General features: G+C 39.8%; 1 protein-coding gene across 2 annotated transcripts in view; it reads left to right on the forward strand.

Moving 5' to 3' along the window:
- PLOD2 (procollagen-lysine,2-oxoglutarate 5-dioxygenase 2) overlaps positions 1–20291 on the forward strand; it is a 100934-nt gene that overhangs the window by 59344 nt on the left and 21299 nt on the right. For both annotated transcript variants that reach the window (XM_081139263.1, XM_081139264.1), the window contains exons 4-8: positions 585–748; positions 4372–4484; positions 6332–6395; positions 8562–8659; positions 17244–17345. In XM_081139263.1, the coding sequence (XP_080995389.1) occupies positions 585–748; positions 4372–4484; positions 6332–6395; positions 8562–8659; positions 17244–17345 (541 nt within the window). The remainder of the gene's footprint in view (positions 1–584; positions 749–4371; positions 4485–6331; positions 6396–8561; positions 8660–17243; positions 17346–20291) is intronic.

The raw sequence follows: 20291 nt of genomic DNA on the forward strand, positions 1-20291 counted from the left end.
ATTTTTCCAAATTTATTGAGCTTTAAAAAGATGCACTTATCTATACACTATTTTAGGATTTCAAGCTAAATTGTGATTAGAATATAAACTTAATACATAAATTTTGATGACAGTTATAGTTGGTCACATTTTTTCGAGGCAATGAAATCTTCAGAGATTATAATGAATGGGTACAAATTAAACTGAAACATTAGGTAGTTACAGTGGTAACTTCTGTTGATGATTGCGTCTATATTATTAAATTAGATAACAAGCTACTGACATTTTAACATTTCAACACTTTTAAAATTTTGATTTAGGGGAATAAGCGATTATTGAAAAAAAAAACAGTAAGACTAGTCCTAAAAAAAGTTGTCTTTTGTTTGGACCTCAATTTCCAATGTAATGTACACACTAATAATTTAATACAATGCATATAGTTTAAGTTGAGGGAAATTGGTGTACTGTGGAAATAGTTAGTAGTAATCTTGTGTTGGATTCTAAATTCTGACTTTTATTAGAGACTGTTTCTTGGTTTATGTGCCTAAATTCTGAGAAGTGTATTTTTTTTTGGTATTTTAACACTTGTTCCCTTCACTGAACAGCTTTGATGTCGTGTTTGCTGGTGGTCCAGAAGAAGCTCTAAGAAAGTTCCAAAAGTCAAACCACAAAGTGGTCTTTGCGGCAGATGGAATTCTGTGGCCAGATAAAAGGCTGGCAGACAAGTATCCTGTTGTGCACATTGGGAAACGCTATCTGAACTCTGGAGGTGGGTAAGATATTGGCAGGAAAACGTAATGTAAGTTATAGTAAAGTATACGTAATTACGAAATAACTTCTTTTGGTATGTATAACTATAGACATAGTTTTAAATAATCATTATCTTATTACTATGGAAAAATTACATCAGTTTAAAATCCAAAGTGCATGTAATAACTGACAAAGCATTTTCCCGTATATATTATATCATATGATGCCCCTAACAGCACCAGACAGTGTGTTATTATTTCCGAATTATAAGTGAGAAAACCCATGTTCCCCTGATTTAAGCGACTTCATCAAAAGACATTCAGATGTTAAAGGAAAAGCAATATGGATCCAGGTCTTCTGATTATTGCGTCATTGAGAATTTCCTGGCTCTAGGACGATGCATTTAGTAAATTCTCTTACTTAGGAAAAAGTGCAAGCTACCATCATGTAGCTTTAAAAAACAAGCATTACTTAATTTTATCTGCATTTTATATATATTGGGAGTAAATGAGTAAATTTGTCTTGAAATCACTAGTCACAAAGATTCAACTGGCAGTGTCTAGTCTACTTCAAACGCTGCATTAGCTGTGCCAACACAGATTAAAGGAACAAATTGTCACATTTCTCCCCTCCTTTCAAAAAATAAAGTAAAATTTGACTCTGGACATTATTGTGACTATAAAATGTTTTTTTAGACTGAGATTAATGTAAACATATGGCCAGAAGGTATAATCAAACAGGGTGGGGGGACGTGTCAGACGTGCGGGCCGCATTGGGAGAACAGATGTCTTAGAGTGATTTACACACACACACACACGCACGCGCGCACACACACACACACACACACACACACACACACACACCCCCGATACTCTCCAGGCTAGTTCCAGTAAGCACTGCTGTGAGCAGCAGCGTGTCTGGAGTCCAGGCTTTCCGGCCAGTTGTGCAGTGAAACCTCTAGCAAGCAGTATAGGTTCTCTGAGGTGCCTCGGTCCCAGCTCTATGCATCTGCACTTTTTTGAAAGTAACTCATTTTTATAGTTACCCTGGCGCTTTGTTAGCCCATACTAATATCACACTTCTGAAACCTCAAATTCCAGTTTGTACTCCCAAGTTTTAGCCCACCTTTCCTCTTAATCTCAGTACAGCTACAGTTCATGGTTTTTCGGGATCTCTTTACCTCTTTATTTTCTCCTTTGGGTCTTACTTCCATATTCAGGTCAGAACCTAGGCCTCACTGTCTTAGCAGCCTCCCTTAGAGTCCCCGTTCGTGCACTGACGAGGCCTCTCCCTCAAAAGGCTCCCCACTCTTGACTTCTTGTCTCAACAGTCGAATTGTGGATTGGCGCTGCTCCGGCCTCCAAACGCAGGTCCTCAGTAAGACTAATCTTTTAAATTATCGTTAAGTCTTAGATAGTTTAAAAACCATTCATCTGTGGAACTCTGGGATGTTTTATTTTATATTTATGAATTTTTTTCCTAACATAACATGCATAATGAAATATGTAAGTTCATCTAGATCATGATGTTGCTACTCAGGACTTTTAATTTCAGACAGATGCACAGTACTGTAGACATAGTAAAAAAAACTACCATGTGAAGAGGTTTAATTAAGGAAAAGGTATTTATAAGTGAGAGAGAGATCATACAAGGACATCAAAATATAATGCTTATGCTTTTTGTACTAAATTAAAGAGATGAGAAAATCTAAATATGTTTAATAAAAGTTTATGTAATTTCATGAATGATATATTTAAAAAATATATTTTTATTGATTTTCAGAGAGAGAGGAAGGGAGAGGGAGAGAGAAAGGGAAACATTGATGCTGATTGGCTGCCTCCTGCCTTATGCCCTGACTAGGAATTGAACCAGCAACCTTTCGGTGCAGGGGATGACACCCAACCAACTGAGCCACACTGGCCAGGGACATGAATAATATATTGAAATTTATTTAAGGGACATTAGTGTTATTTCTGGGTATATCATTCAATTAAAAAATCTTTATCCTGGAGAGTGAACATGTTTCCTTATAAGGAAAACTTCAGAATATGAGAAATTTTATTGGTTTGAAATAATATGGCAGTTTAATAGAAAAATATAAATCATATAAAATATATATCATGTACTATGAAAATAGATGTACATTTGACCACTGGATGGTACGGGGGTAAGTGCACTGATCCTCGCGTAGTTAAAAATTCCCGCATAATTTTTGACTTCCCAAACACTTCAGTAGTCCCTCAGTATCTGAGGGAAATTGGTTCCAGATAGCAAAATCCACGGATGCTCAAGTCTCATATAAAATGGTGTAAAACAGTGCATGCAGTCTGCCCTCCACACCTACAGATTCTCAACTTTGAATCAAAAATACTATTTTCCGTCCACAGCTGGTTGTATCCACAGATAGGAAACCTGGGGATATGGAGGGCCAACTATATATTTATTGAAAAAAACCCCACATCTAAGTGGACCCATGTAGTTCAAACCCATGTTGTTCAAGGGTCAACTGTAATTCCTTTTCATTTTTTTAGGATGTTTGGGACTTATAAAAAAAGATAAGGAAACATAATTTTTGAAAAACAGTAAAATGTCATTGTCTACTTGCATGTATTTTTCATCAAGAAGATTGGTCACAGGATTAAAAATTGCATTTTTCAGTGTTTTATGATTTTTTAATTTGGCAAAAATAACAAAAATGAACAACCGGTGATTGGTTTAGCCATGTCTTGTTTTGTCTTGTTTTCTCTAGGTCACAGTAATATTGCTGGACCTATTTCTTTTAATTCTTTTACTCTTATGAAGGAATTCTAATTTTGAGGGTAAAAATTAGAATTCTTTTAATTCACAGGAGTCATATTGGTCTCTTTTAAAAAGGATTGCATGTCAGTGAGACATGGTTTGGCTGCATTTCTGAAACTCAGAGGAAGACTCAAACAAGGGAAAACGATCCTGTTGTCCGCGTTTTTTATAGACAGCTGTTGTTGGCAAACTTAATGCTTATGTTCTCAGGCCAAGGGGAACAGTCCAATTTTAGATTTCCTTTCTCCAGACTGAGACACACAAAAGCTAGCCAGAAAATGGTTTAGCAGGTACAGTAATGACTAGCTAAAGGAAAGGAAAAATTCCCCAAATGTCCTAGATAAAAAATGTCTTCGGGATGTTTGCAGTCAGTGGCGAATCCAGCATTCCTTTGATTGCATTAGCATCTCTGGCACGGACAGGAAAACAACTCTAGTAGAGACTTTCATTTTCAGAAACACTGAATACTACATAAAGGATCCTAGAAGAGCATTTTAGAAGGTCAGGAAGAACATTCTTCTTTCTAGTCTATTCTCTTCATAGTAACTGTTTCCCTGAGGCGCCTTGGAAAATATTAGTTGTCCTTCTTGTGTAAATTAATTTGGGGACTGTGTCTATTCAAAGAATCTTTGATTTGCAATTGGTATTGAAACTCACTCTTGGAAGTTACATATAAACAAAGGAGTCTCAATAACTCGTATTTCTCTCATGGTGAACCGTGACGTTCCAGCCTAAGGGTAGGACCTACTGGGTTTGTAACTGTGCAGCGGGTCAGTGGAATTAGCACAGATGTGAGTTTTGGTCTTTGATACTAAATGCTCTTTTCTCTCTGTTGTATTGCAGGATTTATTGGTTATGCTCCGTATATCAACCGTATAGTTCAACAGTGGAATCTCCAGGATAATGATGATGATCAGCTATTTTATACTAAAATTTACATCGACCCACTGAAGAGGGTACGAAACAGCTCCTGCTCCCGTTTTTGATGTAACTGCTTTGTCCAGAAGGTTCCTGGAGCTTCCTGGCAATTAGCAGGCAGAATAGTAATTAAGGGACCATCTCAGTTTTGTCAACTCCCTTCTTGAAAAATACTTTCTCATGTTTTTCTTTGGAAGTGCTGTCCTTTATTTCAAGCACTGGTGTCCTGCTAGGAATCTGAGTTCTGTAATTCTGTAGTTAAGGGGGGAACGTAGGGGCCGATAGCAGTCTGCCACAGGCCCTAGAGAGAAAATATTCCCGAGACTGGTTTAAATGAAACGTTGGAAAAAAGTAAAACCGAAGTTCTCTAATTCAACAATATTTTTAGTATATTTACCTAATATAACCATTTCAGTTCTAAAGTTTGCTGAATTGTGTATTTGTAGGTGCTGTCATTAGGAAACAAGGCTTTTTAAAAAGTACATTTTACAGTGAATTTGCCACTGTGCTGTTTGTATTTCTTAGATAAATACTTCAGTCATCTAAATATTTTCATTAGACACTTAATACTTAAGAAACTTCATTCTTAAACTGTTTATTTCCCTTCATCTCTGTATTTTACTTTGTCTGTGTGCCTGCCGCGGCAGGCGGAGGGCTTGGGCTCCCATCTGGGGAGGAACCTGCTCTTGGCCTGAGTGCTCACCACGCAGCACACCGCTCGTCTTTTCCTGGTGTCGTCAACAGGGAAGGTGCTTTGGGTCTGACTTAGTTGTCTCTGCTTTAGGGTGCTTCCTCATTGTTGGGTTTATAATATTTTTGGTTGTCTAAATCATGTTTAAGTTCCTCTCTCAGCGTAAGATTTTATCTGGTTAGTACGTATCTTAGTCTGCTTGGACTGCCATACCAACTACCACAGACTGGGTAGTTTGAACAACAGAAGGTTTTTTCCTCACAGTCTGGAGTCTGGAAGTCGAGATAAAGGTTGCCAGCACGGTCGGTTTCTGGTGAGAACTCTCTTCCTGGCTTGGAGATGGCCGTCTCCTTGCTGCGCCCTCACAGGGGGGAGATAGAGGAAGAAAGGGAGAGATGGGGGACCAACGACAGAGAGAGAGAGAGAGAGGGAGAGAGAGAGAGGAAAAGGGGGGGAGCGAGCATAGGTGTGCAAACTCTCATGTTCTTCTTATAAGGGCAAAATCCCCATCACGAGGGCCCCACTCTCATAACCTGAATTTAACCCTCCTTGGGGTTCGGGCTTCAACATATGAATTTTGAGGGGACACAAACATTCAGTCCACAGTAGCATGCAAAGACAGTTTTAGGAATATTATTATGACAGAGCAGTGTAGCTGAGAAGTTGCTGTGCTGAGAAGCATAAGGTTTGTCCAGCAGGTAAACCTCTATGACTGGGCTGACCAGTTGCCTGCCCGCTGGGGCAGTCGGGCGGCTTGCTGCGGCGACAGCCCCCTCGCTCCACCGCGCGGCTCAGCGGGCTTCATGTCCCCTCTGCCTGGCCCGCAGCAGTCCGCAGGCAGCCTCTCGGCCCCGGCCTTGCCGGTTCCCGTGCCGGAGAGGAGCACACTTAGGGTCGCAAACTGGTAATGAGCTCTCCAGACTGGAAGTGATTCACTCCACTTCTGCCAGCGTTCGCTGGTCAGAATTCGTCAGAAGGCGGAGACGTGGAACTGGGTGGCAGGCAGCGTGAGTGCTTTCCCCTGCGCTGTCCTGACTCAGTCATCCGAGAGGTCACAGTCTTCCTGCAAATATCGCTAGAATAACTTACATAGGGGATTTAAAGTTTTTTTTAATAGAAAAAACTCTGTTAACATGATAGTGTTGGTTGTTGTTTCCACTGTCATTTTTAATACTATGTCTGATCTTATTTTAGGAGGCTCTTAACATCACATTGGATCACAAATGCAAAATTTTCCAGGCTTTAAATGGAGCTGTAGGTATGCTTCCAAATCCTGAACTGCTCGCATATACAAATGGATGCCTGTCTTTCCAACCGTCTGCCCTTTGAAATATCTATTTTGGAGCTATGACTAAGGTTTACTGTGTAGATATTGCAACTTTTAAAAAATACTGGACTTGATCTTACTGACACAGTTAAATACATTCAGTTAAAATCACCGCCTAAGACTGATGCAAAAAAGATAAGCTTCTAGCCTTAGGTAACTTAGAATTTAGCATCTCCCCGTCTGGGACTATAGATGTATTTTTAAATTGACACCTACTGTTACACATTTTCATTATAAGCTCTCTGGAGTGTGAATTACTCAGGAATGGTAGAGCATGAGAGTATTTCCACCTACCTGAAAGATACCTGGTAACGGGGCACATTCACTGTGGAGAGTGTGTGAGTGTGTGTGTGTGTTTTCCTAAGTAGACATATGTGTCGATGAAATACATTGATACATTAAAATTAATTAATCAACATGTTAAATCAACATACATTAATTCATTAACACATTATACTTAAACTTACATTGCAATTCATACAGTTCTTCAAGGCAGGACATAGAGTAACAGGATTCTCAGAACGGAAAGAATTTTGTTTGGAGTGCTCAGGAAATGTGAGGGAAGGAACCCGAAAACAAACAAAAGTACCTCTCTGTTCCCATCTGACGCATATATTCCTGGAACTTACATTAAGCCTGATCTTTTTTCGTTGCTTTTTTGTTGAATTTATTGCGATAACACTGGTTAACAAAATTATACAGGTTCAGGTGCACAGTTCCACAGCACACCATCTGTACACTGTAGTGTGTGATCACCACCCCAAGTAAGTCTTCCATCACCACTTATCGCCGACACCCTTCTCCACCTCCTCACCCCAACCCCCACCCACCCGGCAGTCACCACACTGTTGTCCATGTCCATGAGGTTTTTTTCTCTCCTTTTTGTCTTTTTTTGCACAATCCCTCCACCCTCCCACACCCCCAACACCTGTCAGCTTGCTCTCTATCTATGTCTGTCTCTATTTTGCTTGTTTAGTTCATTTTGTTCATTAGAGCCCACATATGAGTGAGATCATATGGTACTCGTCTTTCTCTGCCTGGCTTATTTCACTCAGCATAATGTTCCCCAGGTCCCTCTATGCTGTCTCAGAGGGTAAGAGTTCCTTCTTTTTTATAGCTGCATAGTATGCCATTGTGTAAATGTACCACAGCTTGCTTTGTTGTTGTTAATCCTCAGCAGAGGATATTTTTTCCATTGCTTTTCAGAGAGAGTGGAAGGGAGAGAGAGAGAGAAACACTGATGTGAGACAGACACATCCACTGGTTGCCTCCCACATGTGCCCCAACTGTGGGGGCGTGGAGCAAACCCACAACCCAGATATGTGCCCTTGACTGGGAATCGAACCCGCAGCCCTTAGGGGCGTGGGCTGATGCTCTAACCACTGCGCAGCACTGGCCAGGGCTGTACCACGGCTTTTTTATCTACTTGTCTACTGATGGGCTCTTGAGCTGCTTCCAAATCTTGGCTATTGTAAATAACACGGCTCTGAACATAGGGGCACATGTATTCTTTCAAATTAGTGTTTCAGGTTTCTTTGGATACATTCTCGGAAGTGGAATTGCTGGGTCATAAGGCAGTTCCATTTCTGATGTTTTGAGGAACCTCCATACCATTCCACAGTAAGCCTGATTTTCAAGAACTGGAAACACTATCAATCTTGGCCAATTGTAGAAACCTTGCTAATTATGCCTGGCAGTTCTGTTTGCCATACGTATATTATTATCTTCATAATAACCTTGAAAGGCAGGCAAGGATCCCATTTTACAGATGAATAAATTGAGACAATAATTTAACTTTTCTAGGATCATATCACTATCAAGAGGCAGAGGCAGAGGCAGGATTGCAAAGATGCCCTCCTTCTGCCAGACACTTCAGTGGCTCAGCACCTCAGTCTGCTGGTGCCAGGCTGGAGCATGTGAGGTGCTCAGAATCTGATTCTGTGCCACTTGGGTATCTGCTGACTTGGAGTAGGCCAAGTTACTAAAAGTGTAGTAGCACCTGATAGCATCCATGAGCAATTTTATAACAAGAACAAGTGTATATAAATATACACTCACATTTTAAATTACTGAAGCCTGTTTTTCTTATTAACTCAGATGAAGTTGTTTTGAAATTTGAAAATGGCAAAGCCAGAGCTAAGAATGTATTTTATGAAACATTACCAGTGGCAATTAATGGAAACGGACCCACCAAGGTGAGTCACCAGTTACTTTTCTCTGTTTTCTTATGTTTTGGAGGTAGACCATGGAGCAATATGTAGAATATCTTCTTTTTTAATATCTTTAAGAGGCTTTATCTTGATGTCAACAATTTACTGGCTTTCTTTTACACAGTGTATTATCTGGTTTCATTCAGATTAGCTGATGCCTTTTTCTCAGTAGAGTGATAACTTCTTACTCTATTTGTAACACATTTCATTTTAGTGCTTAATAATAACAGCTAGCTGGAGAGTGGGCCAGGTTTCCTTCATATGGGGTATCCTCTCCTAATAGGAATTGTTGAGGTTGTTAAGGGATCATTTGTTTCACCTGAGTTGCCATTTTTAAAGTAACAACTCTGCTAAGGTTGAGGTGTAACTGGAAGCCCAGAATGCTCCCTCTTGCACTTACTTTCTACCTGGGTTATAGTTGACAAACATAACTTGACTAATGACATTTTGGATGCTTTTCAAGTATATATAGCTGAGCTTGCTGGAAATGTAATTGCCTGCAGATTTAGAGGTAAGTTGGTAAAGTTTGTGTCGCTGATACCCAGTGCGTACATGTATACACCCCGAATATATATGTATATGCTTCAACCAACGTTCTGAGATACTGAGTTGGCTGGTTTACTCAAGTATCTGGGAAAGAGATTAACAGATAGATTTGCACTGTGGGAAGCCAAGATGGGGAGACGTGTGCTGTTTCAGAGAAGTGAGTAGTCTGAATTACAATAGAAGCTATATGCGTGGGAAGAAATTCAAGAGAAAACCCATGTTGGCAGCGTTTCCAACATAAAAATGGAAGTAGACTCCCTTTCTCGTCTAGTGGATCTTCCTACCTTTTCACCCCATTCCCGCTCTCCTGCAAAGCCGGCTCCCATCTCTGTCTTGCGTCAATTTCCGCAGCATCTTAAAGACCCGAAATCTTTTCCATCCTCTGAACAAAACAGAACTGAGCCAACACTGACTGTAACACCCTCTCCAGTCCACGTTGCCTTCCAGCTGCCTGTCTTTTCCCCGCATCACAGCCAAGCTGCTGCTTTAAAGTCGAGGTGACTGGCTGCCACCACTCCCTTTCCCGTCCCAGCAGGACCTGTGCCTGTCCAGGTCCCGTGGGCTGTGATGTCCTTGCTGAATAGGAAACACTCGCCTGCCCTGCTTTTACTGCACCCGAAGATAACTTTCATGGTGTCGATCCCATTTGGTCCTAATTTAAATATTCTTTCCCTTTGTTTCCACAATGCTCTGCTGGTTTGTCTGTGAGTTTTCTAGCCTTTCCTCTTCCATCTCTCTCTTTTTTTCTTCTTTTACTGTATATTTAAAATCTACCCCTTTGTGTGTGGAGCGGGTGGGTTTGGGGAAGGGTCCTGTCCTCTAGATAAGTGTTCCCCATACCTATCTGAGGCACCCTTCTTTTCTCTCTACACACATTCTTGGGCAATTTGCTTCATTCCCACATCAGCAACTCCTTTCTCAAGGCTGATGATTTTCAGACCCTGAACTCTAGGTCTGAATACCCAGTTGGTAGATTTATTTGTGTGTCCTAGGAGACCCAGAGCTCAGGACCTTAAGCTCTGCCTCCTATTCCATCCAAATGGTTAACCAGAACCTGGGTTTTATTTTAGTGTAGTTGCTTCCCACCCCCAATCCAGAAGCCATCCTTTCTAACTGCTGCGTGTGGTGGTTGATCCAGTTTTCTCAGTGCCAATGGCAACTTCCTTAGTTCAGGCCTCCTGCCACCTCCCACCAGTAGCAGCCTCCTGCCCGTAGCCTAGAACCTGGAATGTTCTGCTGGAGTAGAAATGTGATCACATTACCCACCTGTGCAGTGCCCTCCGTGGATTTGGGTACGAAGTTCCAAATTCTCAATTTGTCTCAGAAGGTTCTTTTAAAATTTTGCTCCTGTTTAGTGATCACCCATCTACTGTCCCATACCTACTCCTGACAGAACAGATACTCACACACACATTTCTCATAGTGAAGCATTCTCTCGCCCAGCTCCTGCCACATGGAATTACTTTGAACTTCACAAAAGTTTCCTGTCTCCCCTGTAGGTCTTTGTACACACATGTCACTCATTCTGGAATCCTCTGCCCCCAGTGCCCAATCCTGTACCCACCTACTAAGTCTGGTTCACCTTTTAGGTGTCACCTTAGTCTTTACTCCTGTGTGTACTTTTAGCGTATCTGGACCTTGGCCCATCAAGTACATTCCACACACTGGACAGTGACGGAATTGCCCTGTTTTTCAGCCTGACTTGCTGGGCCTCCAGCCCAGGAATTAGGCTAGAGGCCTAATCTGGCCATCACATCTGTCCCTTCCACTCTTTGTCTCCCTGGGGTTCAGCTTATGCGTAGCCTACATTAGTCTTTCGATAAGTGGAATTTGAATGTCAGAGTCTATCCAATGTAATGATCTAGTATTATTCTTGGGAGTGGTAAGACAATTTTTTTTTCTGGCAAGACAGAATACTTGCGAAATTGCTGTGGGTCACCATACCTGTCTCTAGGCAAATTTGACAAATGGACAGGTTTTGTCTCGGAAGCCCTTTGCAGCGTGCGTATGTGTGTTAGCTCGTGTGTGTGCGCAGTGTCTCTGTTTGCCCTCTGTCTGATCCCTTGGTGCCCATTAGCAGGGGCTTGTGCAGCAGACATGGGCTGAGTGCTCTTAGTGTGATGAGGAATTCCTTATGAATCCCCAGGCTAATCTGACTGGAGTTTTACAAAGTGACTATAGGATTTCTCACAAGAAAAGGTCACTGATCCTTAATCATTTAGAGAGACCTGTGTGGACTAAGAAATTCTAAGACTTCTGGGGAGCACTCTCAGTTTGGGCTGTTACTCTTGCTGGCATATTATATTTTCTCTGACATGATCCTAGCCAGTCTCTCTTCCTGTGATTTTAATTCGCAACAAAAAATGAAGTTCTTTTATTATTTGGTGTAATATAAAAATTTGAAAAAAGATTATATAAAAAAGCATTCAACTAATGCTAATACTTTAGTTAAAAATATTATGTTAAAATTCACTAGAGGTACATGAATATATCACACATTTCCAGGCTAACAGGGAAAGAAAGTAGATTACTCTTCAGATATAAACTTTCTTTAAAGCAATCATAAAAGGTGAAAGGATTTTTATGAGTTATGTGAATTAATTTTAGTTACTATTTTGTTTAATGGGGGAAGTGTGTAATGTCAGTGGTTTTGTGCCATAACATTGAACTCAATAAATCCTAAGCCTTCTGTTCCAGGACCCACTGTGCCTGAAACAGTGCACAGCACCAAACCCTGTGTATGCTGTGTTTTTTCCTACATACACACATACACTATTTCACTTCCAGAAGCACTTACAGCTTCTCTTCGTCACATACAAATGACCAGCATCACTCCTTTTGCATTTCAGGGCCATTATTAAATAAAATAAGGATTACATGAACACAGTCACTGTGATACCACAGCAGCTGATCTCATAACTGAGAAGGCTACTAAATGACTAACTTCTAAGTGACTTAACAGGTGTGGAGCGTATACAGGGTTTTTGTTTTTTTATCTTTATTGTTGGAAGTATTATAGATGTCCCCCTTTTTGTCCCCTATTGACCCCCTCCACCTCACTCCTGCCCCCTCTGCAGGCCTTCACCACACTATTATCTGTGTCCATGGGTTATGCATATATGAATATAAGTTCTTTGGTTAATCTCTTTCCTGCCTAACCCCCCCCCCCCCCCCCCCAGAGATTCATCAGTTTGTTGCATGCTTCAATGTCTCTGGGTCTATTTTTTTCATCAGTTTATTTTGTTCATTAGATTCCACATATAAGTGCAATACCTGTCTTTCTCTGACTGGCTTATTTCACTTAGCCTAATACTCTCCAGGTCCCTCCATGCTGTCTTAAATGGTAAGAGAACCTTTTTTACAGCTGCATAGTATTCCATGGTATAAATGTCCCACAGCTTTTTTGTCCACTCATCTGCTGACGAGCACTTGGGCTGTTTCCAGATCTTAGCTATTGTAAATTGCACTGTTATAAACATAGGGGTACATATACTCTTTCTGATTGTCGTTTCTGGCTTCTTAGGACATATTCCTAGAAGTGGGATCACTGGGTCAAATTGCAGTTCAATTTCTAATTTTTCGAGGAAACTCCACACTGTTTTTCATAGTGGTTTTACCTCGTATACAGGTTTGATACCTGGACGAAGGGATGATTCACATCCTAGGCAAGAGCAAGCCAGATGGTGTGAGATTTTATAATGCTACTCAGAACAATGTACAATTTAAAACTTATGAGTTGTTTATTTCTGGAATTTTTGTTTTACTATTTCAGATTGAGGTTGACCAGGGTAACTGAAGCCCCTGAAAGTTAAACCATGGGTAAGGGGGGAATACTATATACATATAATCTGTAAATGATAAATTATAGTGTGTTTATAGACCAAAGTATATAAAAATGAGGTAATTTCTTACTTAGTTACTTTCTCTAAATCTCATGCTATTATTAGGAAGAACAATTTAAAAATAATTTTTAAAATAACTTACAATCCCCCTAACCTCCCATATTGTTTTCATTCATGACTGTTTTCAGTTTTATGGCCTTTCAGTAAACATCTATGAGCATTCATATTTTCATTTGTTTTCATAATGATTTATAAACAAATTTATGCATTTTTTAACTTCATTTTTATTGTTGCCACTATTACAGATGTCCCCATTCCCCCCCTTTGCCCACCTCCACCCAGCCCCTGGCCCCCTTCCCTCTGGCCATCACCACACTGTTGTCTGTGATTATGGATTACACATATATGTCCTTTGACTAATCGGTTCACCTTTCATCCATTTTGTGTTTATAAATTAGCATTTTATTTGAAATATATAGTGTACCAAAAACATGTATACACACTTAATAACTGATAGCTCAATTGATATTTTTCTCTTTTCAGATTTAACCCATTGGCATTAATAATTATTCGAAGTGTGTATACATTTTTGTGGGACACACCATTTCTGTATTCTACTTAGTTTTTTTACTTGTCTAGATAAAACCTAATATAAATCAGTTTTTAGAAAGAAACTATGATTGCTGGTTTAAAGCTTTACTTTTTATTCTTAAAGCTCATTTATTGTTAGTAACACATCATAAGATGCTTTTAAAAAAGTTTTTATTTTTTATTATTTATTTTTAAATATGTCTTTATTGATTTCAGAGAGAGGAAGGGAGAGGGGGAGAGAGAGAGAGAAACATCAATGATGAGAGTCATGGATCCGCTGCCTCCTGCTCACCCCCTACTGGGGATCAAGCCCGCAACCCAGACATGTGCCCTGACCGGGAATTGAACTGAGCTCTCCTGGATCCTAGGTCGATGCTCAACTGCTGAGTCACACCGACTGGCCACTTTCTTTTTTAAAACAGAAGTTGTTTGATTGTTTAATGAGGCCATTTCAGCCTGCTTTTCTTTTTTTTCCCCACAATGATTTTTTTTGGACAACTTTTATGAGAGTTTATGAGCCAAACTGATGACATAGGCCAAGAAGCAAGATTTCACATGCTCTTAAGGTGTTTATTTTAATCCAAATGGGAGAAGATATTTGCAAACAACAGCTCCAACAAGGGCTTAATATCCAAAATATATAAAGAACTCATATATATAACTCAACACCAAACAGTCAATTAAAAAAGGGGCAGAGAACACGTCTCCCAAGAAGACATACAAGTGGCCAACAGATGTTTGTAAAGGTGATGCTCAACTTCACTAGCTGTTAGGGAAATGCACATCAAAACTTCAGTGAGATCCCACCTCACACCTGTTAGAGTGGCTGTGATCAACAAGACAGGCAATGACAGGTGGTGGAGAGGCTGTGGAGAGAAGGGAGCCCTCAGTCACCGCTGCTGGGAATGTAGACGGGTATAGTCACTATGGAAAAGAGTACGGAGGCTCCTCAAAAAATTAAATTTTGGGGGGTTTCTGCCCCCAAAACTCAAAAACATGTATTCGCAAAGATACATGCACCGCTGTGTTCACTGCAGCATTTTTCATGGTGGCAACAGCGAAGTGTTCTTCCATAGATGATTGGATAAAGGTGCGGTCCATGTATACGATGGAATCCTACTCAGCCATAAGAAAAGATGAAATACCTGACCTTTTCTTTTAAATATAAGGTAATCATTATGAAAGTGGTGGCATTTTTATACAAGTAGGAGTTTAACAGCACGAGATCAGGTCACCTAATTTGTGCACGAAAAAAGTCATTTCTGAATCTAATTTGACTTGCAATAAAAATTTAATTTTTTACATAAAAACCATCAGGCCTTGGTTACTATGACCTTGAATCATTGAATGATTTGGGAAAAAAAAGAAAAGATGTGGTTGGAAAAGTTTCTTTTCCAATGAAATGACACAATACTTGGAAACATCTTGATATTGTGAAAGGACCAGGAAAGCTCTGCCACCTAGGAGCTGGGGCCGCCCAGAGCAGCCTGACTCCATAAACAGTTTCCTGCACTTTTCAAGGCTGCCAGCGTAAATGTCTGCAGTGTTCAATGACAAAAACAGATGTGACTGGAAGGCCGGGGTGGTGGGTGACCTCCTCCTCTGTGGTGAGAAATCCAAGAGGGAGGTTTCCAGTCAGAAGTCATGGTTTTAAAAGTATCTTAATTATCTATTAAAATAAATTGGGGTAGAAAGTTATGAAATAAACTTTTAATTTTGAGAACTAAAAGTAATGCCTTTTATGCTCAGACCTGTTAAAAAATATTTGTCATTTTCATATTCACATGGGGATTCTAATAGACTGATCAGTAATTCATGAAATAAATATTTAATTTTTTTATGAGATTTCTGAGGTGAGAGAAGGACCAGTCTTTACATATAGATGGGAATTTTAGATATGGCCAGCTACTTGGGGGATTTATTTTCTTCCTTTAAAAAAAATTCTTCCCTAGGATGTTTTAAACAAAACTATATACTTCTCACTAGCTGTTTTAAAAAAATCTCTTTTGTAAATAATACTAAATAATTTATTTTCAAATGAATCACTTTATTTTCTAACTTCAAAACCATAATTTTGTATAGAACACGAATGATTGTTTACATCTAATTTGACAACAGCAAACATTTTTTTGTTACAGAGACGCATTAAAGTGACCATGTTCACCCCTGAGGTGTCACTGACTAATGCCATAACCGCGTCTCCTGCCTCGCAGTGTGCTTCCTCAAGTAGCGTAGTTTGTAGAAATGTGAAGGAGTCCTTGCTGCTCATGTCCTTGGTCTGCTGTGCAGGCCGAATGTAGCTCGGCCTGCAGTATCGAATACAGATTTGCCCGTTGTAATTGATTCTGTGCTTGTTTTAACAACATTTTTAAGTTTCATTACAACAGAGGTATTTGGATGGGATCTCAGGTATCTTAGAGGATTTTTGTAGAATGGTACTGGACTAATGCCTCCATTGTTCCATGCCTTAAGATCTTTTTTAGGGCCTTTGGGAGCTAGGAAAATTTACTAGGCACTTTCCTGCGTTTTTGCCCATCGTATTTACTGGGTAGACACCTGTTTCTTTGGAGCCCACCTCCCGCTTCCGGTGAAGAGTCGGTGATAGAAGCACAGCGAGGATTCGGTTGCTTCCTGTCAACAGTGACAGAGTCACAGCCACAGTTAGTTTGCTGCGGCTTCGCTGCCTTGGAGTGAAATAATTGGTTTGTGAAAAGAAACAATAAAAAAATAAAAATCTGCAGATGTCCATACCACCATAGGTATTAATATTGCAGTAGAAAGTGTAGTCATTTTTTAAAAGTAAATTGGCAGGATTTCCCCTGAGATATTTAAATCTAGGGATGGGGAAGATTTGTTCGAGGGCTGAGAACATACCTTAGAGGGTTCCTCTCCTTTCTCCATCCACCGTCTCTCACCCGCTCCCTCATCCAGAACACACACGGGGACGCAGCTTGCACAGAGTAAAGGGACGTGGTGGGTGCCTGGGGACAGGAGGCACACGGGCGTGCTCCCGGGGACCTCAGGGCTGGGTGGGAGCGGCGCTGCGCTTTAGTTGGAGGATGTGTGGGGTGGCTGTAATTCAGAGCTTATTCTAGATCTATTTTAATCTGCAAGCGGTAATCGAGTTTATACAGTATTTGTTTTGTGTGGTGATGGTTGGTAAGAGGTCACACTGCCACTAACCCATTCACTGTAGATGTCGGTGCTGGTCCTTTAAACATTTATCTTATTACTAATTTACTCTTGGGGTGACTGCTTTTATTTAGTGGTGTTTTTCTAATAGGTCTCATTAGCCCAATTAAAACTGTGTGTTTCCTTGTTTGACATATTTCTTTAATTGTATCTCTTATGTAATGAAATTAAATGACCTAAATGATTTATCATGCATTTTTTGGCATTTCTAGAGAAAGTTTGACCTGCTTTATGATTCATTGTCTGGAGATGGGTCATTCAGGGTGTACCTCTAACTGATAAATATTAGTAGAATTATTAAAAAAATGTACCCAGTTACATGTACCTGTTACATGGAACAAAAGTACATTGAGAGGAGAGGATTACCTTTTTTAATACAGTTCTACTTCATTTACTAGGTTCTCCTGAACTATTTTGGAAACTATGTGCCTAATGCATGGACACAAGATAGTGGCTGCACTCTTTGTGAATTGGATACAATTGACTTGTCCACAGTAAATGTGAGTGGAATTGACTGTGTGAAATGTTGTAATAAAACAGGCATTGTTATGAAATACAGTGATTTATAAAAAATGTGAGGGGCACATTACTGTATAGTTTTGAGAATATAGTGTTGATAAATAATGGATTTATAAAGCTAAAAAATGATTCAGATAATTGTAGGATTTGTGTATATCTGAACTGTTTTTGAAAGCAAAACCAGCTAATGATTGACACCAATAAAAGGTGCTTGGCTGTTAATATTGAGTAGCTCACTGTGATTGGGTGTTCTTGTTTTAGTTTAGTCTGCTAACTTGGTAAAGCATTGAGGAAAAAATGTTCACAGTGCTTCAGCATTTTTATTGACTAATTTTATCTGTGCTTGATTTCAAATTTGATTTAAAAGTAATATGTTGTTATATAACTAAGGACCATTTTAAGTATTTTACACATAGTAACTCATTTAAACTTCATAAAATTTTTCAGTAGATAATATTATTGACTGAGTTTTATGATGAGAAAACTGAGGTATATGCACAGGTTAAGTAACTTGCTTAAGGTCATATGATTGGGTTGGAGGTAGGATTTGACTTGTGGCAGTCTCCCTGCAGATCCTATATTCTTCATCACTATGCAGTTTTGCCTGGATGTCATGTACGTTACATATGCCAGGCACAGTGCTACTTATATATACAGGCTGGGGCAAAAGTAGGTTTACAGTGGTTTGTATGGAGAACAATACAGTAATTGATAATAATAATACAAGAATAAACTTTGTTTCACATACAACTGTAAACCTACTTTTGCCCCACCGTGTGTATATTTTATAGAGAATTATACTATAGTTTATCATTTGTACTTTGAGGGTAAATTAACAATGGGAAATATTAATTATTATTTATAAAACATTTTTAAAAATTCTGTTAACCAGAGCAGTTTTAGGATATTCTTATTTATTTATTATTTTTATTTTCTTTGATCTTCACCAGAGGATATTTTTTCCATTACTTTTCATAGAGAGTGGAAGGGGGAGAGAGAGAGAAACATCGATGTGAGAGAGACACAGCTATTGGTTGCCTCCCACACACGGGGATCGAGTGTGCAACCGAGTTACATGCCTTTGGAACTCGAACCCGGACCCTTCAGCCCGAGGTCTGACACACTAACCAGTTAGCAAAACCACCTAGGGTGGATATATATTTTTTAAAATATGTTTTTATTGATTTTAGAGGGAGAGGAAGGGAGTGAGAGAGAAAGAAACATCAATGTGAGAAATAGCCGTCGCTGCCTCCTGTGTGCACTGCACCTGGGCCTGGGCCCTGACCGGGAATCAAACCTGCGGTCTAGGAATTTGCCCTGACGGGATGGGACCTGCAGCCTCTGATGCACAGGATGAGGCCCGCTGACTGGCCAGCGCCAGTTCTGAGATATTCTATAGTAACAGTTTTCTTCCAAAAAATTGCTCTTGTAACTTGGAAGTCTATTATGTGTATGGATGCACGGATGATTTTGGTTATTAAGTCTGATTCCTTCCTTTACCATAAGTTCGTTGAGTATCTACAGAACACCAGATAAGTAGAAATAATAGGCAAATTAAAATTCCCTATAACTCCTGGGCCAATGCAAATACAAAACACCCTCAGTGTAAAACATTAAATTTCCTGAAATAAAAATAGTTCCTCTTCTTGTCATTACCTGAAAGGAGCGTAAAAAGTCACTCATGCATATTTAGGAGCTTTTTATTAAAAAAAGTTTGCCTCGAGTCACTTTCTTATTTCAAATTAAATTTATTGGGATGACATTGGTTAATAAGATCATATATGTTTCAAGTGTAGAATCCCACGATACATGATCTGTATATTGCACTGTGCGCCCACCACCCTGAGTCCAATCTTCTTCCGTCCCCATATATCAGGCCCCCTTCACCCCCACCCCTTCCCTCTGGCAGCCACCACACTGCTGTTTGTGTCCATGAGTTTTGGTTTTATGTCCCACATGCGAGTGAAATCACCTGGTTCTTAGCTTTTTCTGACTTAATTCACTTAGCATGATATTCTCAAGATCCATCCGTGTTGTGCAAACAGCAGTGCTTCACCCTTCCTTGCGGCTGAGGACTGCATTCCATCGTATCTGCGCCTGACCGAGAGGAGTCAGAGCGTACCTGCCGCTCGGGGAAAACATGCTACAGCTCGTAGGTTTGCCCGTAATGTGCACTGCAACGTGACACTCACCGAGGAGCTTTTTACATAGAGCCCTGTTTTCTTGAAAATAAGAATTTTTAGCCAGTGTCTCAAATAACAAACTGAATGTTTCCTATCTGGAAAGAATGCCAGAGTATTTCTGAATGAAGCTGCATCGTGACAATGTTTAAAAATTTATCCTGATCTTTTTTGCAGAAAGTAGTTCTGTCTCCTGGAGGGAGAGGTAATAATTTTTTTTTTTTTTTTTTAAATCCTCACCCGAGGATATTTTTTCCATTGCTTTTCAGAGAGAGAGAGAGTGTGAGAGAGAGAGAGAGAGAGAAACATCGATGTGAGAGAGACACATCAATTAGTTGCCTCCCGCATGTGCCCCAGCCAGACTGGGGATTGAGCCTGCAAGCGAGGTACCTGCCCTTGACCAGGGATCGGACCTAAGACCCTTCAGTCCATAGGCCGGTGCTCTAACACTGAGCCAGACTGGCTAGGGTGAGAGTTAATTATTTTTATCTGTTTGGTTTCATTTATATAAACTTCCTGGTGTAAAAATAGAAAAACATTTATTTAAAATTTTTTTGGTTTGCATATGGGAGTAAATCATTTAATTCTTAGGCGATTTTGTCTTACAGTCTGTTAAAATATACTAGAAAGGAAAACCATTCTATTAGGCAAAATTAGTTTCTTATATGTTTTATATATGTAGTTATTATGCAATAGATATAAAATTAAAATTATACGGTACTTAAGATCTCAGTTCTACCATATTTT

Source organism: Miniopterus schreibersii (genome assembly GCF_964146895.1).
Source record: "Miniopterus schreibersii genome assembly, chromosome: 5".
In the NCBI taxonomy this organism is placed as follows: domain Eukaryota; kingdom Metazoa; phylum Chordata; class Mammalia; order Chiroptera; family Miniopteridae; genus Miniopterus; species Miniopterus schreibersii.